Here is a 25293-nt window from a genome sequence, read left to right as displayed (position 1 = left end):
TGAGTCTGGTTTGGGGTGCGACCGAGGAGGGTGGGTCCCTGAGCCTCAGGTGGAGGCTGGGTGGGAAGTGGGGCTCCTCTAGAGAAAGCCTCTTCTGGCCTTGGTTCAGGGCACTAACTGTACTCAAACCAAACAGACCAGCCAGTCACTTCATTGTCGTCTTGGTTGGTCTGGAGGCACACTCAGCCTAAGTGGAGGAGGTGGTGGTCCCTGTGCTCCTTCATCTGAGATGTGCACCTGTTTCTCTCAGGACCCTGGCAAAGGTTTTTTTGTTTTTTAAAGTACAGCTTTTTATTGATATTGGGGGTGGGGGCTGGGAGGTGACACATTGATTTGTTGTTCCACTTATGCATTCATTGTATGTGCCCTGACCCGGGATTGAACCCAAAACCTTGGCGTATAGGGACAATGCTCTAACCAACTGAGCTACCTAGCCAGGGCCCTGGCAAAGGTATTGGCACAGAATGAACTTTTATCTTCATCTGTGCTTGCCTGTCGGGCCAAGCTTGCTTCCTGAGCTGGTGACTTCCTGCTCTGGTCTTGGGGTGCAGAGAGTTGGGGTCGGGCCCTGATTCTGAGGCCTTGGGTCTGTGCGCTCAACTCATAACAGGGTGGGGAGGGTGGTGGCAGCATTGGGGGTCAACTCAGTGTGGTCAGGATGGTGGAGGTGCCCTTCACTACAGTTGAGGACAGGATGCCCAGACTAGAGCAGGCAGTCCTGCCCCTCAGGAGGGTCTATCCTGAAGTTGTAGAGCCGGGCTGGGGACCAGAACAGCAAGAGCCCCCAGAGCCCCAAGGGTACTGTGCTGAAGTTGGCATGGCCTTGCCCTAGTCTGACTCCGCTATGCAATTGGGAACCTTCTTGTGAGGGTGTTGGCTCCCTTGTGGCCTGTAGCCCACTCTCTGGTCACCCAGTTTTTCTGACTTGTCCCCTGAACTGGGCATTCCGGTTGGTTGTAGCCATTGTGCTCTGGGCCAGAAGGAACTGAGTCTCAGGCATAGGGCGCCAGCCAAGCCCTAGGTGGGTGAACAGCTGGCCGGGTGCAGAGCACTGTGGGACAGCTAGAGGTGAAGCCGGGTTAGCGTTTAAGGGGCGGGGCCTTCCGCCCCCGCCAGCGCCGAGCTCCGCCCCCGCGGGCCATTGGTTGGCACCGCCCCTTGCCGGGTGAGTGACGGAGGGCTTGCAGGGGCGGGGTGCAGCCACCACTTCCGCAGGGCCATGGGGCTGTACGTGCTGCCGCCGCGGTCGCTCCTGCCAACGTTGCTGCTGTCAGTGCTGTTTTTCGGAACCCAGGGGGCCGCTTCCTCGTCGCCACGCCTCACACAGACTACGCTCTCGCCACCGCAGGCCGTGACGAACGGGAGCCAGACAGGCGCGCCTCACAACGGCACGCATCCCTGGCCAAAGGGCTCGTCAGGCCCGATGCTGCTGCGCTCCTTCTACGTGCTTTCTGGCTTCCTCAGCCTGGCAGTGCTCTACTTCCTCATCCGGGCCTGTAGGTATGTCAGGCGCATGCCGGTCTCCCTGGCGTGCCAATGAGCTCGCGCCTTGTGCCTCACGTGTCAAGGGCGAGCGCCCCGCCCCTCCGGAGTGGGCGTGAACAGCGCATCCTCAGGATCGAGGGTGATAGGCAGTCATGTGACACCGTGGTGCTTGGTAATGCAGGGGCACTGGAGCGGGTTTCTCAAACACAGCAACCCAGGCGGGACAGTGCGGGTGGGGGAGGACATGCGCCCGGTTTATGCTTCTGCTCTGTAGTCCGTGCCAGGCGACACCCCCCAGCCCAACCTGGGTCTGTGATCCACAACGTCCCCCACCCTAGAAATGGAGAGGAGGGCCCCCCAGGCAGGGCCTGACCGAACCAAACCGAACCGCGCCTTCTTTCTCCGACTCTTTCAGCATTGGGGCTGGCTACAATCAGTTTTTTGGTTCCACTGATGTTCTTCCTAGAGAGTTGAGGACTCCTCTTCCTTCCCATGGTTCACATGCCCTGCGAAGTTCTGGTTCAGTCCCCTGGCTTCCCTGTTTACTTCCTGTCTGTGGTTGACCTCCAGAGGGCTTTTGTCACACAGAGCTGAACATGTTCAGATGCTTATAGGGGCTCTTTTGTCCCCTACTGACACTCCTGTGGGTGCACAGTGCTCTTGTTCCCTCTAAGTACTTGGTCTTGCATCCGCTTCGGAAGACTCCCTTCCTTTCCCTGGTGCCCTGGTAGTGGTCAGGAGCGGGCGCTTTGGCCTGAGACAGATAGTCCTCAGTTCAGTGTCTCTGGTACACCCTCACCCCCTCTGAGACTCGGTTTTCTCATCAGTAGAGTAGGATAACAGCACAGCCCGGGAGGGAGTCTGCCAAAGGAGGTATCCACTTGCCATTATTGACATAAGAGCAACTAACCACCGTGACTGTTGTGAGGCCAAAGAAACACAATTAGACCAGGAAGCTTCACAGCAAAGCTTTGAGGGTCAGGCAGAGGAGGCGGAGAGCAGAGACAACACAGGATAATGGGGAAGGCAGGAAGCAGGATGGGGTATCGGCTGCCACTGGAGGTGACCCGAGACAACCACTGATCTGCCTGGGACTGCTTGCAGGTTGAAGAAACCACAGCGGAGGAGCTATGGCCTCCTGGCTAACACTGAGGACCCCACTGACATGGCCTCGCTGGACAGTGATGAGGAAACCGTCTTTGAGACCAGGAATCTGAGATGGTATTGAAGTCCTCCCCCCACCTCCAGAAGCTCTGGGTGGGTGGGTAGAGCAGGGCTGGAGAGTTGGCAAGACCACTGATTCTTGAGGTCATCCATATGCCACCAGGCTGTGTAGCCTTGGGCAAGACATGTGCCCCTCCCAGCCTCAGTTTCCCATTTCTTGCTGATGGGAAGGGGCTGCAGTCTTGGGTCAGTGCTCTGGGCTCAACCCTGAAGATCAAGATCAATATCAGAGATAGAGAATTAACGGCAGGGTGCTGCAGAGGGGATGGGTTGGGGGGGTCTCTCCATGGCTTCAGCCCCAGGAAGATCATAGCAGGCAAAGGGAATGGTAGGAAGGAAGGAGGGCAGGACTAAGGACCCAGGGCCAGTCCGAACCGAACTGCGCTCTGGGCACAGAACTGGGATTGGGCCTCAGCAGGAAGTGATGGCTGTTCAGCCTCGCTTGTTGGGGGCATAGGTACGGAGTCCAAGAGTCTAAGGGGCGGTCGTAGCTTTCTAAGCCTGCCAAGTAACGCATTGCTATGATGTGGTAGCCCCTCTGGTCTCCTCCACCTCCCCTAGCTAGGGGACCTCTTCTCCCTTCCTCCTTCCCCCAAGGTGCGAAGTTGAGCAGGGCCTGGCAAGCTGGGCAGGTGGACCCCAATGGTCCTGGGGGCAGGGGCTGGACAGGTGAGAGGGCTCCCAGTCACTTGGAGGGTGAGTTTCAGGCACAGTTGGGGGAAGTGGATCAGGATAGGCCCATTGCTCCACACCTCTCACTCCTCCCCCTCATCTTTCAGATGTTCAGGTCAGGGAGGCGGTGTTCCCAACAGCCCTGGGGGAAGGACAAGAGACTTGGTCCACTCCCAGTGCCTACATACCCTCCGATTCTCCTGTTGGCCTGAGAGCTCGAGTGGGACCTGCCTAGCCTGCCTGAAGCCACCTCAGCGCTCTACTGCCACAGGACCACCCAGGATGCCAGGTGCAAACCGGAGGGGCCCCCGGCATCCCCATCTAGGATTCTGAGACCCTCTGGTTGGACTGTGACTTGTGCTGCTGACCCTCCCTCTGGGAACACAGCTGAGGCCTGGCAGGCAGGTGGGCTGAGGGTCCTGTGTGGGAGTGCCTTCCCCACTGGGCTGGGGACAATAAAGGCAGCAGTGGTTCTGTAGCTGACACCCAACTCCACATTGGGCCAGACCTGGCATCCTGGCTCACAGGCAGGGTGGATGGCAGAATAGGGCTTCATCCAGGCCTGGTTTTTCTTATCTGTGATTATGCTGAGCTTCTATGACCTGTCCCCAGCGGTCCAGAGGGCCCAGGGAGGTATTCCATGAGGTAGACAAGAAAAATGGGAGGACCTGCCAGTCATCGCCTCTGGGCCTAGAGAGATCTCTTATTCATCCATCAAAGGCCTTGTATAGGGGCTCCCTCTTCTGTGCTGCCTTCAGCCTGGGGCCCCTCAAGGCCATATTTTCTGGGATCCTCACCTCACCCCATTCACACCACTAGAACCGTTGGGGCTGGAGCTTCCTGTGCCCACCATGCCCCTCCCCTGTCAGCCTCCTGTGGAATCATTGATGAACCTACCCTGGCACCTGACCTCATTTCCTGTGAGGGGTTTGATGGGTTCTTTTTTGGGCTTTTTTTCTCTTCAAGGCACTATGTCTGGGTAGGGTCCAGTTCTGTCACCCCTTTCCCCTGTAAATTTGATCTTGGAGATTCGGAGGGGAGGGGCTGGCCTGTGGCAGTCCCACTGCCTGAGGTCTCACCCCAGACCCCTGGCCAGAACTACCATGGCCACGTCATTAGGAGGAGCAGCCACTAGGTGGTAGCCTTGTGCTGCCCGGCCTCTGCCCTGCTGCCTGCTTGGCCCAGGTGTGGCCTGGGCTCAGCCAGTTGTACAGGTGGGGAAATAGGTCCAGTTGGGGGCCCTGTTTCTCACGCCTCTTCCTGAGTTCACTGTGGGATGGGCCAAGCCTGCCCCCTGGGTCTGTCCCTTTCAGCCCCACTGACTCTCCTTGCTGAGGCTGAGCCTGGGTCCCTGCCTGTTGCCAGGTACAAAGGAGTCATCTCTGCCAGTCAGCTTGTCACTCCTCTCTCCATCTCCAATCCTCTGAGCTGGTCCCCAGGCTGCCTCCACCCCCCCTCCTCCCCCATTCCCTCAACTCTGCTCACACTTCTACTTCCCCCTCCAGTGTCAGTTGCCACCTCCAGAAAGTCTTCCCTCCTGGACTGCTCCCTGCCCTACTTCCCCACCATTCTTTGGGAGGGTCCTGCACTGAGGCACCAGCAGATCCTCCAGGGGAGTTTGAGGAAGTGAGGCCAGAGTCCCCTGGAGGACCCAGACATCACACCCTCTGCCTCTCGGGCTCTGGCTGTTCCCTCCCTATCTGCCTCCACCCCTCTCCACACATGCCTGTCTGTGGTCTCTGCATCTCTGTCTTCTCCACCTCTGAACCCCTGCCTGCCTCCTTATTTGTGTCTCTCCATCTACACAGCCTTTCACTTGGTCTCCCTCTGTTTCCTTCTATCTCTCTGCTCTCTATCTCTCTCCCTGTCTGACCCACTGGGACATGCTTTTAACAGGTGCACAGACACTGTGCGGGTCCCCCCACCCTGTGATCTGTGTCCCTCTCCCACAGCTCTGAGCGATTTCTTGAGCTTCAAAAGGCACATTAATTACTCTAATGAGGTCAGGAGAGACCCTGCATCTGCCATCTGGAGCCAAGAACACATTGCACACCCTCCAGCCTGGCTGCCTCCTGCCCACCCAGTGGGGCGGGGAAGGGTGCTCCTTGCTTCCAGGCCCCTGTGCCTGTCAGCGCCTGTCAGCCTCACTGCATCCCCCTGCATTAGTGTGGAGTAATTGGCAGCCCCCTCCAAGGTTAATGCAATATTAGCAGGAAGTTCTCAGTGGCTAAAAGCCGGGAGAGGGGCCTGTCAGCACGAGATGAAAGGCCTGGATCGTGGCATTTTGAAGGCCCCTGTGTATGTGCATGCACATGAGGACGGGAGTGGCTTCCAGCACACACCTCTCACAGACACAGGACACATACAGCACGTGACACAGACTATCACACATAAGGGATAGACACAGGACACACATGCACACATACTGCCTGCAACAGAGCCAGGGCCTGTGCCAGATCAGGGTGCACAACCCATAGCCCAGCACCCTTGTGGCCCTCCCACCACTTCTATCCCCCTCCACCTGCCCACTGGACATGCAGCAAATCTATCCCCTCTGCTGTGGGCAGGTTAGGGTTTCCTGCTCTTAGGTGACCACTGTGTGGCTTCTCTATCTTGGGAATGGGGACAGGTGGGAGCTGGATGCTGGATGCCTCTGGCTCATTAAAGCAGCAGCTTGTGGCTGGCTGCCTCAGACCAGTGGTGGGTGGTAGTCATGTTGTCTTCCAGGAACTGGGGGCTCTTTATGTGTGTGTATATGTTTTTATTGGTTTTTAGAGAGGAAGGGGGAGAGAGAGAAACAACTATCAGTTGCCTTCAGTATGCCAGGTCGGAACATAAAACCTGTGCCCTGGCTGGGAATTAAACCAGCAATCGTACATGAGACGACACCCAACCAACTGAGCCACATCGGCCAGGGCAGGAGATGGTGGTTCTTCTGCTGGCTCTAATGTGGGTTCCCTGGGACATGGCCCCAGCACCCATCAGGGCCGCATTGCTCTCACCTAGGGTCATCAGGTGAGGTAGCTGTGCCCTCCTGGGGTTTCCAGCATCCCAGTTCTGATTCCCCATCCTCTCTGGTGGCTCAGTGCCCCTCATACTCCCTGGAGGAGTATGAGCTTCCCTCCACCCCATGATGTCCTAGTTCTGGGCAGGTGTGGCTGTGCAGGTGCACCCAGACCTGTGCTACTTAGCACAGTCGCCATATGTGGCTGTTTACAGTCAAAGTAAGAAATTAAAAGCCCCATTCCTCATCATACTGGCCACATTCCATGTGCCCAGTCGCCATGGGGAGCTGGGGGCACTTTTATGGGACAGTGAAGATCTGGAATGTTTCTACCCTCAAGAGAAGTCTAGCCCCAGACTGGTGGGTTATCACCATGGAGTATGTGTCTCTCTTCAGGCCTGGGGCTGGGAGGGTGGGAAGGAAGGAGGGAACTAGCAGGGGTGTGGGGCCTGTTCAGTCGCTGGCCTTGGCAGTTGCAGGAATCTTAGGTCCTGGCTGAGATTTCAAGGGCCTGGCTGGACACGAGGGTGGGAAGTCTAATTTATCAGCAAGAGAATGGGATACATTTTTATTTTCAATGACAGAAGCCACACCCCCACAGCCTGGGGGAATTCTTCATCCCAAGGGTGGGCTGGGCTGGTACAGAAGCCCTTGCCCTGCTCTGACCAGGGCCAGTGGAGCTCCCTGCCTTCTGAAGCCACCATTCTTCTCTGCCAGAAATCTACCTGACTGAGCTGGGGCATCTGAAAACCACTGGAGCCAGAGCTGGCTGCAGATTTGGTCTAATTTATTCTGTAATGAGAATTTTTCCCTGTGTATTTTTAGCCTTCTTCACAGTGCTTTGGCCTTTGAAGGCTGCGGGATGCTGGACACTGATCCCCACCCTGGGGACTTGTCCAGTGGACCAGATGGCAGATGATGGGTAATAGGTACTGGGTGGTGGGTGAAGGCTCAGTGGGTGCTGGACTGGGGTAAGTGGGTGGTGAGTGATGGGTAAGGGGTCAATGAGCAGTGGGTGCTGAGCATAGGCTAGGTGCCAGGTCTGGTCTGGCTGGGACAAGATCCTTTCTGAGTCTGAGCCATACCCTGGAGCCCAAGAATGCAGACCCAGTTGGATGAAGATAGACCCTCATCGAAGACCCTGTCCTGGGGCTGACAGAGAACCCTGGATGACCTTGACCTTGACTGAGCATTAAACCCAAAACTTAAACTTTGTCCCTACACTGAGCCTGAAGTCCAACTCTTGACTTCAGAGGAAGCTTACACCAGAATGGCCCCTGATCCCAGCTGATCCCCTTGGCTGTTGAGGATGGAGACTGGGACAGCCCCCACCCCTGGGAGGGGACAGGGCCTCTTGGGTGCCCATAGCTGGTTCCAGTTGAGCCGGGGTCTCCATGAACAGCCAGGCAGCTGTTCCTGTACCTCCACCCTTGCCTTGCCTGGGGCCAGGCCTCAGAGCTGCCCAGCCCTCCCCTCCCTGGGCCCCTCCAGGTGCAGAGAGATTGAATGGGGGACACATGTCTTTGTTCCTATCCCTGCTCCAGCTCTGACCTTGAGAGAGAGACAAGAACAGAAGGAAAACAAAGCTTCAACTCAAATCTGCTCTGAGGAGGCAATGGTGGCTCTCGCAGAGGTGGCTTTCACAGAGGTGGCACCTGCGTGCAAATGAGCTGACCCAACGCTGGCCTTTTTAGAGCAGGTCCCCTCTGCCAGTGGTGTCCTGCCTGATCCCCTGTGCAGGTCCAGTGCTGCTGGGTTTGACAGCCCCACCCCATCTGTGAGGTCCTATAAAGTAGGAGGATTCTCCAACGGCCGAGGAGACTTCTGGAAAGGACCCCTCTTCCAGACAGGATGCTGGGCTGGGCCAGGCATGCTGGCACTCTGGGTACATGCAGCACTTTCTGCTTGGGCCAGCTACTAGGTCTCTGCTTAGGATACTAGGTCTCTGCTTAGGAAGTGGCTGCCCCTCTGCTTCCCAAAGAACCAGCCAGCCAGCCAGCCAGCCAGCTGGGCTGAGCCCTTGCTCCAGGGATGTCCAGAGAGTTTGTCTGAAGGCCCAGGGCACCACTGGTAGACAGGTTCTGGGCCTCCTGGGCTTGCCCCAACCACCACTAATAGGCAAGTTCTTTCCAGCCCTGGGATGGACATCTGCAGTCAGGTTAGAGGACAGGACCCACAAGACAGAACAGAATGAGCTGAGTTCCCCTAGAGGACAGAGGGCTGAAAATCTTATCCTGTGGGAGGTGGAGGCCCAGGGTCAGACGAGCCTTGAAGGAAGAACAGAATTTCAATGAGAGAAGGATAGATACTCGAGGTACAGCCAAGCAAAGGCTGGGAAGTGTGGCTGGCAGAGAAGTGGGGGCAGGGAGAAGCTTAGGGGACAACACAGTGGAGGTGTGTGGCTGGCATGGGTGTTATTCCAAGGTTAGTTTGCCCACCTCTTGCCTCTTATGGTCCCTGGGAGGAGCTTCAGCCATCTAGATGGGGACCTTCCAGTTCAAGAGCTCTTAGCTCTGGACCCTGCAGCAGGCCTGGGTGAGGGAAACAGACCAGAGAAGCAAAACTTGGCTGGGCACCACTGGTATTTAACATTCAGCACTTGGTGACAGCATAACTCCACAAGCTCAGTCTGGTGAGGCCGTGGCATGCATAAAGACAGAACTATGCCCTACGGTTTTGCTCAGTAGCGTCGCCCTGTGGACTGATGGGTCACGGGTTCAATTCTAGGCAAGGGCACAAATATCAGTTGCAGGCTCGATCCCCAGCCTTTCCCATTCTTCCCTTGTCAGACACCTCCTGCTTGTTGACTTATCTGCTGAAGGTGCCAAGGTATGGACTCCTGTTCCATTTTCTGGATGAAAAAACGGGTCCAAAGAGGTGTGACTGTCCTGTGGGCTCCCAGGGGGGCAGTAGTGGACTTTGGTTAGCCCGACTGCAAAAGTCTCCACCAGGTGCCCTAGCTGGTTTGGCTCAGTGGATAGAGCGTTGGCCTGCAGACTGAAGGGTCCCAGGTTCAATTTTGGTCAAGGGCACATGCCTGAGTTGCAGGCTCAATGCCCAGTAGCGGGGCGTGCAGGAGGTAGCCAATTAATGATTCTCATCGATGTTTCTCTCTCTCTGAAATCAATAAAAATATATCTCCCTTCCTCTCTGAAATCAATAAAAAATATATTTTTTAAAAGCCTCAAAAAAAAAAAAAAAAAAAAAAAGCCTCCACCAGGTGACTGGAGAGGTGGAGTGGGCTCCAGCCTGGTTTCGGATTTGGGTTTGAAAGATGGGGGTGGGCCATCTCTGTTCCTCCTGCTGTTTGAACTGCCAGGCTCTGCAGATGGGCTTGGTGGCCTGAATGGAGGTGACAGAGAGGAACTCAGGAAACCTCGATCAGGGCTACATGGTGATGATGGGATCTCGAGCAGGACCCTGGGGGTCCAAGCAACCAGACCAAGGACATGGACGGGGGAGGTGTCTGGGAAGCTTTGGCCGGGGCTGGGGGCGCGGTTGAGGCAGGAACCCCCGCCCACCCCCGCGTGGCCTGGGCACGGCAGGAGGGGGCGCCCGCGGCCCTCCCGGCGCTCGGGAGGGACAAAGGCTGGAGCCCCGGCCCCTCCTCGGCGGGTGCGGTGGCGGCGACGGCGGCCCGTGCTCCGAGAGTCCGCGCGGCCGGGCCGGCGCCCGGGGCGACCCCGGCGCCCCGCCCGCCGCCGCCTGACTTCTCGGCGCCCGAGGTCGTGCGCGCCCAGGCTGGGGTGGCCGGGGATCTCGAAGCGCCGGCGCGCCCTCCTCCCGCCCGCCTGCTCCGCGGCGGCGGCGGCGGCAGCAGAGGAGGCGGAGACGGCTGGCAGGCGGCGGCCAGGCGAGCGCGGCGGCCGGACCCGGGCCATGGCGCCCGCGCAGCGCCCGCTGCTGCCCGTGCTACTTCTGCTGCTCCTGCCGCCGCCGCCGCCGCTGCCCTTAGCGCGCGCTGAGGACGCCTCCCGAGCCAACTCGGACCGCTACGCAGTCTACTGGAACCGCAGCAACCCCAGGTGAGCGCGGGTGGTAACGGGGCGCTGGGGGACCACAGATGCCCTCCCCCCGGGCCCGGCCTCCCCACCCTGAGCTTGGGTGTCCCGGCCCCCAAACTCGCTGCTTCTGGAGTGGAGGGTTCCCGGTCCCCGGGGAGCCCCCAGGGAGTCCCGGCACCCCCGGAGTTTGGGGTACTCGTGCTACTCATGCATTCCCCTTCCGGGGTGCCCCACTGCCATTCAGTCTTGGGGACTTGCGCCTGCATGTCCCAGAGCGCCGCCATCCCCAGGAGTTTGGGGATCCCCTCTGGCATCCTCAGAAGCTGTGCAGCTTCCTAAGTTCCTTTCCAGACTTGGGGGACTCCATCCCTTGAGGCTCTCCAGGGAAGGTAACCCCCTTTCAGAGTTGGTGGGGCTCCCTCGGGACCTTGGCACTGAGCTGCACCTGGAGATGGGGGACCTTGGCCCCCTGGGTCCACAGGTACCTCCTGCCAGCAGGTCCCCAGTATAACTTGAGGAAGTTGGAATGTACTTTCCTACTGACCCAGGTCCACCTGCACTCTAGGGTTTCAGGTCCAAACTTTGTAGGTCGGGGGAGACTGAGGTACCTAGGGAGCTGGGGGTCAGTCCCAGGAGTCTTGACCGGTAATACCCTCGCCAATCCTCCTAGTGTTTGATGGGAGAAACTGAGGGGCAAAGGGGATGAGCAGCTGGCTCAAGGTCATGGCAAGGGAGCAGAGCTGGGGCAGGGACCCAGGTGGCCTCTTCCCTAGCCTGCTGAGGTGCCAACGCCTACCTGCCTGCTTGCCTACATAACCTCCTCAGTGCTGGGTGCTGAGTAGAATTTGGGGGGCAGCAAAGTGAGAACATGAGAAAAGTTTGCTGGTGACTGACCACATCCTGGACATCAGCAGAAGCCTCTCTCTGGGCTGTTCCTGAGTCTTGAAGGCTGGAGTAGTCTAGGGGTCCATGGAGATAGGGCTCCAAGGTCCCATGGCTTTATTACCAGCTTCAGCACTCATGGTCGCTTTCCCATGGCGGCAGGGCTGTACATGGGGGTCTTAGGTGGCCAGCCTCCCAGCTCCCTGCCCCTCTGCCACTGATCACTTTCTTTTCATTTCCAATTCCTGCCGTGTGCCTTTCTAAGCCTGCCGTCCCCCCCCCCCCCCCGCCCCCCACTGTTCCCTGCTGTCCTCAAGTCTTTGGGCCGAAAGTTGCATAAAGGGCAGTCTTTGAGGCAGGCTGTGGGACAAGGGTGGCCAGTGTCCACCGTGGGGGCAGGGAGTACGCCCAGACACTCCCCTCAGTTGCCCAGCTGCAGGGTCGGACCCTGGAGCCCAGGATAGAGACCCCATGCCAAGGAGGGCTGGCCAGGCCACCTTGGACCCCTTCCCCTCATCACTGGCCCTGCTGGTCACATGTGGGTTTGATTATGGTTATTCCCCGAAGCTGGCTGAGCAGGGAGCCCAGCAGGCAGTGCTTCCCGGCCCAAGTTTTTGGTTACAGCTCCAAAATCCCTGTCCCTGTCATGCCTGTCCTTTGTTCTAGCAAATGCCAAACACATGAGGAGCTGCAAACAAACCAGGATGAACCAGGGTGAACTGGGACAGATGGGGGTCATTGGGGCAGCCCTCTGCCCATTCTGCCACAGGGCTGTGCTGCTGGCAGGATCTTGCCAGGGAAAGGAGGTGCCCAGTCCTGGCTCTGCTACCACTTGGTCACCGCTGTTGCTGACCCAACAGCCCCACTCTGAGGAGCCGCCTAAGGGGATGGCCTTGCTTGTCTGGTGCAGACCCTGGCCGGCATACCTTTCTCACCTCCCTCTCGTCCTCCTGCCTGGGGTGTCCCAGGTGGGAGGTGACCCCCCCCCCCCCCCCGACAGCTTGTGATGGGGATGGGGGTTGGATGGGACCAGATCAGGACTCCATTCATTGCTGAAGTTGGGAGCTCTTCCAAAGGGGACCTTGGTGCCTGGGGACCCCTTGGGAGGTTTAGTGCCCAGGGGTGGCTGGACTGGAACCTGTGCCCAGTAATGGGGTATCTCAGAAGGAGGGGTGGTGCTGGGCCGCAGGGTCTGAGGGCACCCAGGAATGCAACTTTCCCAAGGGCACTCAGTCCAGGGACCACAGCCTGGGGAGGGGCACAGGGTCGGAGAGCAGGCCTGAAGAGTGAGGTAGTCCCAGGAACAGAGATAAGAGACAGGCCTGGTTGGAAGAGCCAAGGATGGGGTCAAATCAGAGAGATTGGTGGCTGTGGCAGGCTGAGGAGACAGAAACGAGAAGAGGGGGTGGGGTCACAGCCTGAAAGAGGCTCACACAAAAGGCACTGTGAGGAAGGGCACAGCTAGGGCTGGGCAGCTCGAGGCGGGGACAGACAGGCAGAAGAGAAGAGCATGAGCGGCGGCTGTGCTCAGGTGGAGATGGACAGCCACTGGTGGCATTGCGGCGAGGCCAGCTGCCCTCGCATGGCTGGGCCTAGTACCTGCACTGAGGTAGTAAGTGTGTAGCTTTTCCCCAAGTTATGTTCTCCTACTGTGCAGATATTTCCTTTGGCCTGCGGACTTCGCAGAAGAGGGAGCCTCGCACCTACCTCTACTGCTGTCGTAGGGTGGGGTCCTGTCGCCAGTCCAGCCACCCTCCCCTGGCACCCCCACCAGCTGCTGTCCATTGCTGGTGTCTCTGAGCCTGTCCCCAGCTGGGTTGCGCTGGGCCAGGGTCCTGGGCCAGCTTCCCTCACCTGGCCTGGCCATTGGCCGAATGTGGGGCTACGTGTGCATTTGTGCACATGGGGGGTGCAGGGGCTGCAGGATGTGTTTGTAAGTGTTGAAGTGTGTTCTTGTTCCTGACATACAGGGGGTCCTAGGGACCCCGGGAGGTGCATGTCTGTGTGGCAGGGTGATACATGTGCCTACCTATGTATGGCGGCCCTGGCTTGTTTGCACATGTGTCTATGTGATTATGCCTGGAGTGCACACGTGTGGAGGGTGTAACACATTTGCAGGACTGTGTCTGTGTGTGGAATGTGTGCGGTGTCTGGGGGTACATATGCCTATCTGCATGTGCATATTTGTGCATGGGGAGAATGTATGTGTTTGTGTGTGGTGTGCACATGTGTGTCTTTAGTGTGTCTGTTTGTGGAGAGCACATGTGTGTCTGCATGTGCAGTCTGGCTCTGGCTGTCCCAGGGCCTCACTGATGGTGGCACAGTATGCTTCCCTGCCCACCCTTCACCTCCTCTTTGGGCCAGGTGGGTCCTTGCTGAGGGACCTGTCCAGATTCCTCGGGTCCCATGCTGCCTGTGGTGTAGAGCAGTGGTCACCAACCTTTCGGACCTCACGGACCACCAGTGGTCCGCAGACCACAGGTTGGCGGCCGCTGGTGTAGAGGGTTCCATTGAGGTTGACAGCGGGTACCATGCAGGGTACCTGCCAACCCTCATACTCTCCACTTGACTAGAACACCTCAGCCAGACTGGACCCAGCTGTGCCAACCTGGGTGGGGGTTCTGGGCTTAGTCCCTACCCCCACCAGGCGTCTTGGGCTTTTGCCACCCTCCCCTGGCCCTCCAGATTACCCACATTTCCTCTCAAATGGCCTGGTGGGAAATGTGGGTTTGGGGAGGATGTTCCTATGGTGTAGGTGTGGGGCCTCTATTCCAATCCCCATCCCTGCTGGCCTTGCCTGGACCTCTAGGGGGAGGTGGCTCTGAAGGGGCAATGCTGTATTTTGCAGCATGAGGCTTTTTTGTTTTGTTTGAAAGAAACTCACCCTCTGAGGCTTGCGGGGCTTGGAGAGCAAGATCGATGGGTCTGGGGGCCTGGGGCCAGAAGGTGGGGTCCAGTAGGCCGTGGGAGGGCCTGGACTTGGATTTATGGATCCTAGAACCCTAGGTGTGATCTCAGGTGGGCAGCTTGGCTGCTCTGAACCTGTGTCTCCTCAATGAAGTCAGGGCTGGCAGGCTATGCCCCTCAGCAGATGGCAGTAGGAGTCTTTTTAAAAAAATATATTTATATTGATTCAGAGAGGAAGGGAGAGGGAGAGAGAGAATCATTGATCGGCTGCCTTCTGTACAACCCCTACTGGGGATCGAGCCTGCAACCCAGGCATGTGCCCTTGACCGGAATCGAACCCGGGACCCTTCAGTCTGCAGGCCGACGCTCTATCAACTGAGCCAAGCCAGCTAGGACCTTGGTCGGTAAACCTCGGCTCTCGAACCACATGCGGCTCTTAGGTCCCTTGAGTGTGGCTCTTCCACAAAATACCACATGCGGGCGCGCACGTACAGTGCGATTGAAACTTCATGGCCCATGCGCAGAAGTCAGTATTTTGTGGGAGAGCCGGTATTTTGTGGAAGAGCCACACTCAAGGGGCCAAAGAGCCGCATGTGGCTCGAGAGCCACGGTTTGCCAAGCCGCAGTTTGCCGACCACTGAGCTAGGGCATGCAGTAGGAGTCTTAAGGGGCACAGAGAGGAGAAACCGAGGCAGTCCCTGTGGGCAAGAGGAGGGGCCTGCAGGCCCCCAAATCTACAATGATAGTGATATTCCAGGAATAGGTGACATGGCCAGCCATGCCCCACCTGGGAGGGAGCTCAGGCCCCCACCAGGTGGGAGTGACTCAAAACTCCCCAATTCAGCCCCTGGCACTGCCGTCCCCACCATGCTGCTCCCATCCTAGATTGATGTGTGAGCACAAATCAGACTGAACTTGGTGGCCAGCCAGACCCTGCTACAGGTGCACAAGCCTGTCCCTGCACCCACCTGGCTATTGTAGGCACTTGGTCTCCCATGCCTCAGTCTCCCTGTCAACCCAAGGATGTTGGCTTCAAAGGGCTTAATTCACTGCACAGGTCAAGTTGCCCCCTCGCCCAGCCCACACCCCAGCCATGCAGCCCCCTAACCCACCACCCGGTGCCTCCATTTCACAGACCCAGAGTAAGTGAGTCATCCAAGGGCAGGGGGAAGCCGGGCCCAATTGGGCGTCACCCCTCTCCAAGAGGCAGCCAGGTCTGGGGCTGGCCAAGGAGTGTCAGAGACGCTGCGTGCATTCTGGGGGAAGACAGGCCTATGCATCTGGGCCATGTCTTACTGAGACTGAGGCCCAGGGCTAGAGCTGATTCTGTGTCCACTCCCCACCTATTGTGCCCACCCTGCACTCAGTGTATCCCCTGCACCCAAAAGGCCATACATGTTGTGTCCAACCCTGCATTACTTGGGGCCCTAATTTCCCCTGAGGTCCCACCCAGCCCTGTCCTGGTGGCCAGGCCTCAGATGGAGAAATGTCTTCTTGGCCCCTGGAAAGCCTAGGAGTGGGCACTGAGGCCTTAGGGACCTCACTGGGAGCAGCAGGCAGGGACAAGTGGGCTCTGCCCCACTAGGGTGCCAGATGGGCACCCAGGGCCTGGGCGTGCTACCCACCTTACCAGTGCCTCCGTTTCCAGTCTGGGAAGTGCCCCCACCATTTTGGGTGAGATCCTTAACTAGTTGCTTTGCTATTAGCTCCTAATGACTTGACAATTGCCCAATTGGAACTAATTAGCAGCTTGCCAGGTGGTTGCGGAGAGGGGGCAGTTGGCAAGGTTGGGGTGGCCATGAAGGGCAGGACAGGGAGCCCTGGTCAGTGAGGGATCACCCAGGGCTGGGAGGGCTGCCTAGAGGAGCAGAGTTTGGCAGGGTGATCTTGATGGAGGCAAAGGTGTGGCTGGTTGGGGTGGGGGCGGGGGTGGGGATGGGAGCAGGAGGTCTGAAAGCCTGGGGAACCCTCTACCTAGGAAAGATCCCAACTCAGTCACTAACTCCTTGGTGAGAATTTCTCCTCTGTCTGCTGCAACCACAGAGTATTTTCGTATCAAGCTAAGGCCCCAATGGAGGAAATGAAGGCTTTGTATGGCATGCACCAGGAACCAGGCACCAGGCTCAGTTTTGGGGCTGGGTCTCTCTAACACAGAAACAGGGGTGAGGCGCCTGCCCTTGGCTTGCTAGCCAACTTGGAACCGGGAATGCCAACACAGCAAGGCAGTCACGGTTTCATTTTATTGTGTGTGTGTGTGTGTGAATCCTCACCTGAGGATATTTTTTCCCACTGATTTTTAGAGAGCATGGACGGGAGGGGGAGAATTAGAGAGAAGCATTGATGTGAGACATATCAATTGGTTGCCTCCTACACTTGCCCCACACATGCCCCAACCAGTGCCAGGGATCGAGCCTGCAACTGAGGTATGTGCCCTTGACCGGAATCAAACCCACCATCCTTTAGTCCAAGGGCCATCACTCTATAGAGCCAAACCAGCTAGGGCACGGCTGTCACTATTTTAAATCCAGGAAGGGGAAAAATGGCCCACTTAAGGGGGGGTGGGGGTGGGGGTGGGGCTTCTCCTGGGACTCGCCTCTTTTTCCCATGTGGGGGCCACTTTTTGCTCTCCAAGACTCTAACACCTTGAATCCTTGGCCTTTGTTTGATCAAATATGTATTGAGCACCAAGTATGTATAAGGTCTGTGTGGGTCACCAGGAAGGAGCAGAAAAGGAGGCCAACCCTCATTGTCCAGGAGGGCAGACAGTGGACTATGTAGAGGTAAAACTATGATGATATTGTAATGAGATACATGATAAGGTTGGGGAGGCAGGGACAAGCATTCCAGGCAGAGGGACGAGTGTGTGCAATGGCCCTGGGATGGGAACAGGAACAGTCAAGAGGCTGGTGTGGCTGGAAGGCAGGCAGAGGGTGATAAGGGGGAGTGTGTCAGGGCCACACGGGCCTGGTGGGCCTGGGAGGGCAGTTTTATTCTGAGCAGTGGAGAGAGTTTTGAGCCATTGGATCACAGAGTCCCATTGACATTCAGAAAAGAGCCTGGATTTTGGGAGACAAGGCTGACCTGGTGGGGTACAGATGTCTGGCTTCTGAGCCAGCAAAGAAAGCAGCCTTGGTCTCTAATGCTTTTCAGAAGGTGAAGAGAGAATGATGGTAGCATCTGGTGCAGTGGGAGGGAGGGGGTCAAACGTAATGGGGGACACAGGCAGAGGTGGAGGGGGAAGAAAGGGTCACGCTTTGGTCCCACTTTCCCAAGTCCATTCTGGTCTCAAGAATGCCCTGCAGAAAGCCAGGCTCTCTTTCAGGCTATGTGTGCATCCCCGGGCATTGTGCCAGGGACAGGAAGGGGAACTGAGGCCCAGAGGTGTTGGCGGCCAGGTTGGCAGCCCTTCCAGCCTGGCACCCCCTCTTTACTTCCCCCACTGTGGTCTCCCCTACAGGACTGCATAGATACTAGCCAGTCCCCCAAGTGGGTGCTTGGCTGCTGCTGCCATCGATTGGCTGATCAGTGGGGCTTTCAGTGGGGCCAGGAAGGAGTGAAAATGACTCTTCAAAAAGCCTGGAGCAGCTTCTGCATCAATCAAGCCCAAGGGGCTGAAGGACAGACAAGGCCTGGACAGCCTTGGGGCAGCCTGCGGGATGGGCAGAGTTCAAGGCTGACCCTGTCTCAGCCTGATCCCCCTTCCTGAGGCTAGCTGCCAGACACATTTATTCTACAAAAGCCTTCCCACCTCTGTGGAGGTGGAATGAGCTCCCGATCCCTGGACAAACCCAATAGGATGGGGAAGAGGCTGGGGAGAATCTGCTCCTTCCTGTTCCCAGAACTGAACTTCTGGGAGCCTGCATCTTAGCGACAGACTTGAAATCACTGCTGTAGCGATGGATGGGGAAGCTGAGGCACAAGTGAGCAGGGTCTTCTGCCTGCCTCATTCCCACTTCTGGGGGGTCCTGCCCTGCCTGGTGCACATCTCAGGGGGCCAGCCCCTACCATCTGATAATTCTGTTGCCACCTCAGATGCCAGCTGTGCCAATTAGTGCTCCTGGCATGGGGGTCACATAGAGCTCCCTCCCACGGGCTGGGGTTGCTAGCAGGGTGAGTACAGAGAGTGGCGGGCTGGAATCCCAGCAGCTTGCACCCTCCCTGCTGCCCACCCCGGCCAGGCCTTTTTCCTGGCCTATACAGGGAGGAAGAAGACGGGCTGCCTGGGGGAGCCTACACTCCAAGCTCGGTGCTTAGGCTTTTTATGTGCTAATAAGCCCCTCTTGGGGGGCCCCCTGTTGTCTCCTTCTGCGTTTACATGACAGGGACCCTGGGGACCATGTCTGGAAGATCTAAGAGCTTCTGGTGCTGTAACCCGAGGTGGTGATGGAAGGGGAGCTGCCCGTCTCTGGCTCAGCTGACCTCCATCCTCCCAAGACAAGGCTGGGTCAAGAGGGGCTTCAGCTGCCAGTCTAAAGGGACCTCCCTGGGAAGGCCGGGAGTCAGGGCTGGGAGGCGGAGATGTCATGGGTCGGGGAACCGGGCGTAGTGACCAGGAGCTTGGGGGGCAGCTGCCTGATCCCGAGGCTCCCAAGCTGGGGTCACACAGGACGGAAAGGGTAGGGCTGGGAGTGAATCCAGGACATCTCTGAGTTAGGCCGAGGGAGTGCCTGAGGTGCTCTTCACTCCGCCCCACCACCTGCGGGGCCCTGAGGCAGAGCTTGCCCAGAGGAGGCCAGAACTCCGGGCCTGTGTCCCCACGCCACTTTGGGCCTTCCTGGCCGGCGGATCTGCAGGAGGAGAGCCAAGGAAGCTGCATCTGATGGGCAGGATGGAGGGTTATCTGGAGGAGGGGGTGTCGAAGTCAAGCCGTAATAACGATTCTGGAGAAGGACTTCCTGGTGGGGAACAGCTTGTGTGGAGCCTGTTTGCCAAGAGGGGCCCAGATGTTGGGCCTGCGGGGTGGGGATGGGGGTGTGTGTGTGTGTGTGTGTATGTGTTTGTGTGTGTGTGTGTGTGTGTGTGTGTGTGTGTGTGTGTGTGGAGGCGCTTCCGAATCACTTGGTACTTGCTCGTTTGCATGTTACCCTGAATACGGTCCCTCCCCCTCAGCTCCAACCACGTTGAGGCCACGGGCTCAGGCGCCTGCCAGCTGACCAGGGACTTGCCGGGTGGAGGGGTGGGTGCCAGACCGGAGACCGTGGGCTCGCACCCTCGAACCTTTCTCAGCTTCAGCCTAGCGGTCTCCGAAGACCGCTCCCAACCCCGTGCTGGTCACACCCCCGCGCAGACCACGCCCCTGGCGTTTCCATCCCTTGGCCCCCGCCTCCGCTTTGGCACGTCCCCTAAACTCATCCCGGACCACCGTCTGCTATCGGGCCCGCCCCGAGCTCACCGCCGGCCCCCATCCAGGTTCCACGCGGGTGCGGCGGACGACCGCGGGGGCTACACGGTGGAGGTGAGCATCAACGACTACCTGGACATCTACTGCCCGCACTACGGGGCGCCGCTGCCTCCGGCGGAGCGCATGGAGCACTACGTGCTGTACATGGTCAACGGCGAGGGCCACGCCTCCTGCGACCACCGGCAGCGCGGCTTCAAGCGCTGGGAGTGCAACCGGCCCGCAGCGCCCGGGGGGCCGCTCAAGTTCTCCGAGAAGTTCCAGCTCTTCACGCCCTTCTCGCTGGGCTTCGAGTTCCGCCCGGGCCACGAGTATTACTACATCTGTGAGTGGGCGGGCGGCGCCGGGAAACGGGAGAGGCGGGGGGGGGGGGGGGGGGGGGGGGGGGGAGGGCGCGGTCGAAAGCCAGGAGGGCGAGGGCCTGGGGTGGGAGGCCAGGGCGTGGTTTCGGTCCCGCTCCTTGTCCCGCGCTGGCCTCTGTCCTGGGGTCGGGGTCAGCCTCTTGGGTGGGCTCCCCAGCAAACCCTGGAGGCCCACTGTCAGAGTCCCCATTTTGCAGATTGGGAAACTGAGGCTCAGAGTGCGGCGGAGAATATATATATATAACCTCAGCCTCAGGATCAGCACTGGACCTCTGTTCTGGGGGAGCCGATGACCCCACCATCAGTCTGTCCCACACTGAGACCAACGTTGCCCACCCCCCAAAGCACTGAGGGGGTAAACTGAGGCATACTGAGTCTAGTGGGAGAGGGGAGCTTGGTCAAAGCCAGGGGAGAGAGCAGAGCCCTTGTTCTGCCCAGTACATCCTGTTTGGGGCAGGGATCCCCCTCGCCCTACCCCTGCCACACCATCCAACCCCTGCTGCGGGGAAGGGACCCAGCTCCTCAATATTCGGGCCCCTGTTGTGTCAAATTAAACTTCACAAGCCCCCTTTCCTCCTCTTCTGCTCTGTTTGAACTTTTTAATTCAGGGAAGAAAGGGGTGGAGGCAGGGGGAAGAAGGTGTTTAAATTAAGTCCTGTAATATAAGAAAAATTACATTTTCTTTCTGAGATGGGAGTTTCATAAAGACGATCATTGTAATTATTTGTCCTGTCTCTGTGACAAATGTTATTTTTATTATCTGCTCTTTATCTTCATCTCCCAGAGTAAGGGGCTTCTGGGGGTCGGGGCAAAGGTGGCAGCGGAAGACCAGAGGACAGTCTGAGAGGACAGGTGGGGACAAGCCTAGCTATAGCTCTGGGTGCCCACAGCTGTTTACTTGTGTGCTCCCTGCCAGCCCCCTCCCTTCTGATTCTTGGCTGAGCCTTGGCACCTCCCTTTCCCCGCTCCAGGGCCCTTGTCATGTTGGCCAGGAAGCAGGGAGCAATAATGGTGGCTTTTTAGGCATGAGATCCCGTGTATTTCCACTTACATGTGACCTCTGTAGTGTGGGCTCCAGGAGAAGTGGAATCAGCCCCCCTTCCAGGGTAACTGGCTTCTGTTGTCTCCCAGATGGAAATAATCGTTTTCACAGTATCTCCTGTGTGCCAGCTGAAGCCCCGATAGGGGGTGATTTGTCAACAGTAGCCCAGAGAGCAGGGATTTGCTCCCATGTTAATCATTTGGTTATACTGAGTTTTGGGTGGTCAATTGAAAACAAACATTTTTATCTATCACCTTTGAACCTTGCTCTGTACATGATGGGAAATAAAGGGGGCACTGTGTCTGGGGCTTTGATGTATGATTAGGAGTTTTATGGGTGGATCCCCACCTGGTGTCAAGGATGAGATACCAGCCTGGGGGAAGGGGTTACAGTGCTAGGAGGTCTTGGCCACCCGGACCCCCCTGCCCCACTAACTCACAACCCATTTCTTCTAGCTGCCACACCACCCAATGCTGTTGACCGGCCCTGCCTTCGGCTAAAGGTTTATGTGCGGCCAACCAGTAAGTACTCAGGGAGTCGGGCAGGGTCCTCATTGAGAATCCACGGGGTGGTCAGTAGAGTCAGGGGATGATCACAACACAGCCTACGAAGTCCCACAACCTCAGCAAGGGCAGGCTCACCCTTGAGCCTCAGTTTCCCCATCTGCAAATCAGGACATTTCAGACCTTCAAGAGTGAAGGTCGAAGCCCATTGTTAAGCACCTCACTGAGGCCATCACTCCCAGGTGTGGGCGTCAGGGAAGTTTCCTGAGATGGACCAAAGGGCCTGTGTTCTGAGCTCTTGAAACACCATAGCCACACCCAGAGACAAGGGGACTCGTGCAGCTCTCACCCGAGTGCCAGGGTTGAGACATTCAATGATCGGTCTGGATAAGCCCTAGGGAGCAGATGGAGGGGTGGCCACTTAGGGAGGGGTCTGGGCTGCTGCTGACTGTTCTGTCTCCTTGTCCCCCAGACGAGACCCTGTATGAGGCCCCTGAGCCCATCTTCACCAGCAATAATTCGTGCAGTAGCCTGGGCAGCTGTCAGCTCTTCCTCAGCACTGTCCCGGTACTCTGGACCCTTTTGGGCTCCTAGTTCTGGCCCACATGATGCTGGCCCCACCTGGACGACCGAATCCAAGACCAAATAGAGACGCCTGGCTCTCCCTCGACTGGTGCTGCCCCCACCTACAGGGGGTTTCTGCCTGCTCCAGAGCCAGCCCCAATGGCGGGGGACAGCCAACAGCCCCTGATGCCTGAGGGGCAGGGTGTCAGTACAGCCCCTGGCCAGACCATCTCCTCAGGGGCACTGGAAACCTGAGAAACTATCAGCGATGTTGGTTTTTTTTGTTTGTTTGTTTATTTTTCATGGTTGGATCAGAAAGGCTTGAATTTTTAATTTAATTTATTCCTTGCTGTCGCCAGTGACTTTGAAAGGAAACACATTAGTTTGTGGGGTGGTGGTGGTGGTGGTCCTTGGCCTCGTGGGGGATGGGGATGGGTAACCCCTAGTCTGGTTGCTCCATTTGTTGGGTCCTGGCTGGAGACCACTGCAGACCCCCCAGATGCCCCAGGACAGGCCAGTATGAGGCAGAAGAAGGGTAAGGGTGAGACCCCTGGATTCTGGCCCAGGACTCTGAACCCACCTCAGATTCTCATCCCCTCAGCCCCACTCTCCTCATGCCTGGTGATTGTCTCCCAGAGTGGAAACCCACGCTGTTTCACCAGAGGCCCCCGGAGTTCCGGCCACTCCGAATTACAGCTCCCCACTGTGTTCCACAGCCTCTCACCATCACCCCTGAGCCCAAGAAGACCTTACATTTCTATAAATAGAGCCAGGAAGTATATACTGTGGTTTATTTTTACTGTATTCCTGAGGACGAACTGGACAGTTTCTTTTTTTCTCACATCTTCAGGGGGATCTTTTATTTTGGTGGGAGGGTGGGTGGACTTTTTAGAGTAGAAGCCACACTTTGCAATAAGCTTGTTCGTCTGTCAGAGCCCTCTTCCTCTGCTCCGTGACTAATAATGTTTATAAGAAAAAAGAAAACAGGACACAACAAGATGGGGGGGTGGACCTGCCAAAAAGAAACCCCCTCCCAAAGACACTTTAATGAAGCAAACAGCACATTTATACAGATTTCATATTTCTACCCACCTTTCCTGATCTGTGTTTTATATATATTATATATAAATATATATGCTGCACAGCTGCTGGGAGACCACCAGGCGTGCCAGCTGGGGGGGGCCTTTTGTAGGGGTTGGCGTGGGTGGTGGTGTTGCCACGCCTGGAGCTGGCGACAGGGCCTCCTCCCTCCCGTCACAATCAACTTTGGATTCTGTATTTTTTAATAATAAAATAAGCATAAACCTCTAGCGTGTGCATCTACGTGAGGCCGGTGACCCTCAAAGGAGTGCTTTGAGCTAGTAATTTGGGAGACAGGTCCTTGCTAGGGAGGGGTGTCCTGGAAGAACATCTGGGGAGGATCATGATTGGTTCTTTTGTTCTGTGCATCTTCTAGGCCGGGCCCTAGAATAAGCATTTTATGGGGCATTATATCCTTCCTTGCCATCCATGGGCCTTGGTTTCCCCCTTTTGAGAAGTGGGAACAAGCCCCCTATCCCCCAGGGATCCCTGGGAGGATGGAGGGAGGACAGGTGGGCTGTGAGTACACAGCAGGGGCTTATTAAGTGTCCCTTGGAGCACATGATGTATTTCTTAGAAACCAAATTCTGCCCCTGGCCATTTTGGCCCAGTGGATAGAGCATCAGCCCCAGGATTGAAGGGTCCCAGGTTTGATTCTGATCAAGGGCTCGTACCTCGGTTGCAGGCTCCATTTCTGGTCAGGCTGCATGCGGGAGGCAACCAATTGATGTGTCTCTCTCACATTGATGTTTCTCTCTCTGCCTCTCCCGCTCCCTTCCACTCTCTAAAAATCAACGGGAAAATATCCTCAGGTGAGGATTAACAAAAAACACACGCAAAAAGAAACCAAATTCTGTGACATCTCCATTACCAAGCTCTGTTGTTGTGTGACTTAGTTTCCCTAACTGCCCCAGGCCAGGGCAGGGGAGTTTGGCTTCTCTAAATCGCTTTCTGGTTTTGCAAAAGGCATGATCAGTGGGTTGTGGAGTCCCAGGGGCCTTCTCCCCAGTCTAGGCCTCGAAAGAGGCACAGAGAGGCTGGGGGCTACCCAGCAGGGCTGAGAGTCTGTGGTGTCTGAGGCTGCTCATGCCTGGATGCTGTTCCTGGGACTGCAGTGTCTTGGGTATAGCTTGCCGAGAGGGAAGGCTCTCAGCTAATGAATTTGGCCGTGCTGAGCTCGGTGACAGGGGCTGCCTCTTAATGAGGCCAACGAACAGCACAAAGACCCCTGTGTGTTCCCCGCCTGGCCCTGCACAGTGGCAGCGGATGGAGTGTGCTGAGTACCATGAGGGAGAACCTAGGGTCCCCCACCACACAGTGAGGACCTCGAGGCTTCAACCCAGCCACAGAGTCAGAGGGACCTAGAGGGAGAGAATTAAATGCAGGAATCATGGGGCTGAATCTTAGCAGTTGATTTTGATTTTGTTATTTAAAAAAAAATCTCTCTATATAAAACCCTAATATGCAAATAGACTGAATGGCAGGACAATCAGTTGCTATGACGTGCGCTGACCACCAGGGGTTGCGTGCAGAACATGGCGGGCATCGGCTGTGGTGGGATGGTGGAGCAAGTAAGTGGGGGTGCCAGACCAAGGCGGGGTGCTGGTCACTATCATCGGGGTGAGCCTCTGTTGGTTACTGATAATTCTTTGCTCCTGTGTGCTGTGGTCCTGCCCCAGGCGCCCCTGGCACTGGCCCCAATAGCTTGGTGCCATCAGCAGATGTGAGCAGTGGCTGCCAGCCCCAATCGCCCCTCAGGGCTTCTCCACCTCCCCCTGCCTCTGAGGGGCAATCAGGGCAGCAGCCGCAGCTCTCATCCACTGATGGTGCGGGCCCCAATCGCTCCGCTGTCAGCTGGTGCGAGTGGGGCCAGCACTGTCAGCAATGTCAGTGTGTGGGAGCTGCAGCAGCAGGAGCAGGGCTGCCGGCAAAGAGGGGACCAGGGCTGTGGCGGGAGGGGCTGGGCAGGGGCGTGGAGGATGGGCCGAGACCCACCCCTGTGCCCACCACAGCCTCACAGCCTACAGTTCCTTTCAAGGTGCACGAATTCGTGCACTGGGCCCCTAGTTAGATATAATTTACATACCACACCATCCATTCATTTAAAATACAACTTCATAACTTTTAGTATATTCACAGGGTTGTGCAACGAGTACCCCTATGTAA

At 57.2% G+C, this 25293-nt stretch overlaps 2 protein-coding genes across 3 annotated transcripts; both read left to right on the top strand.

The window, feature by feature from the left end:
* Positions 1-1205: 1205 nt before the first annotated feature.
* On the top strand, positions 1206-19637 carry FAM174C (family with sequence similarity 174 member C). 2 transcript variants are annotated; one of them, XR_011471561.1, is made up of 4 exons: positions 1206-1500; positions 2590-2706; positions 3489-3786; positions 19588-19637. XR_011471561.1 is itself a non-coding variant. In XM_070415648.1 (3 exons), coding segments are annotated over exons 1-3 (399 nt in total). In that variant the 5' UTR covers positions 1206-1219; the 3' UTR covers positions 3490-6759. The 2 variants fall into 2 exon arrangements, 1 of the variants encoding a protein (XP_070271749.1); XM_070415648.1 differs by lacking the exon at positions 19588-19637 and having other exon boundaries at positions 3489-6759.
* EFNA2 (ephrin A2) lies at positions 10264-23355 on the top strand. Its single transcript, XM_070415647.1, has 4 exons — positions 10264-10410; positions 19588-19901; positions 21436-21501; positions 21956-23355. The coding sequence occupies exons 1-4, from the start codon at positions 10265-10267 to the stop codon at positions 22075-22077; spliced, it is 648 nt and encodes a 215-aa protein (XP_070271748.1). The 5' UTR covers position 10264; the 3' UTR covers positions 22078-23355.
* The last annotated feature ends 1938 nt before the right edge of the window (positions 23356-25293 follow it).

This window comes from Myotis yumanensis, unplaced genomic scaffold (assembly GCF_028538775.1).
Source record: "Myotis yumanensis isolate MYYU_CA2020_CCGP unplaced genomic scaffold, mMyoYum1.0.hap1 SCAF_5, whole genome shotgun sequence".
In the NCBI taxonomy this organism is placed as follows: Eukaryota; Metazoa; Chordata; class Mammalia; order Chiroptera; family Vespertilionidae; genus Myotis; species Myotis yumanensis.
This window is presented reverse-complemented; position numbering and strand designations above follow the sequence as displayed.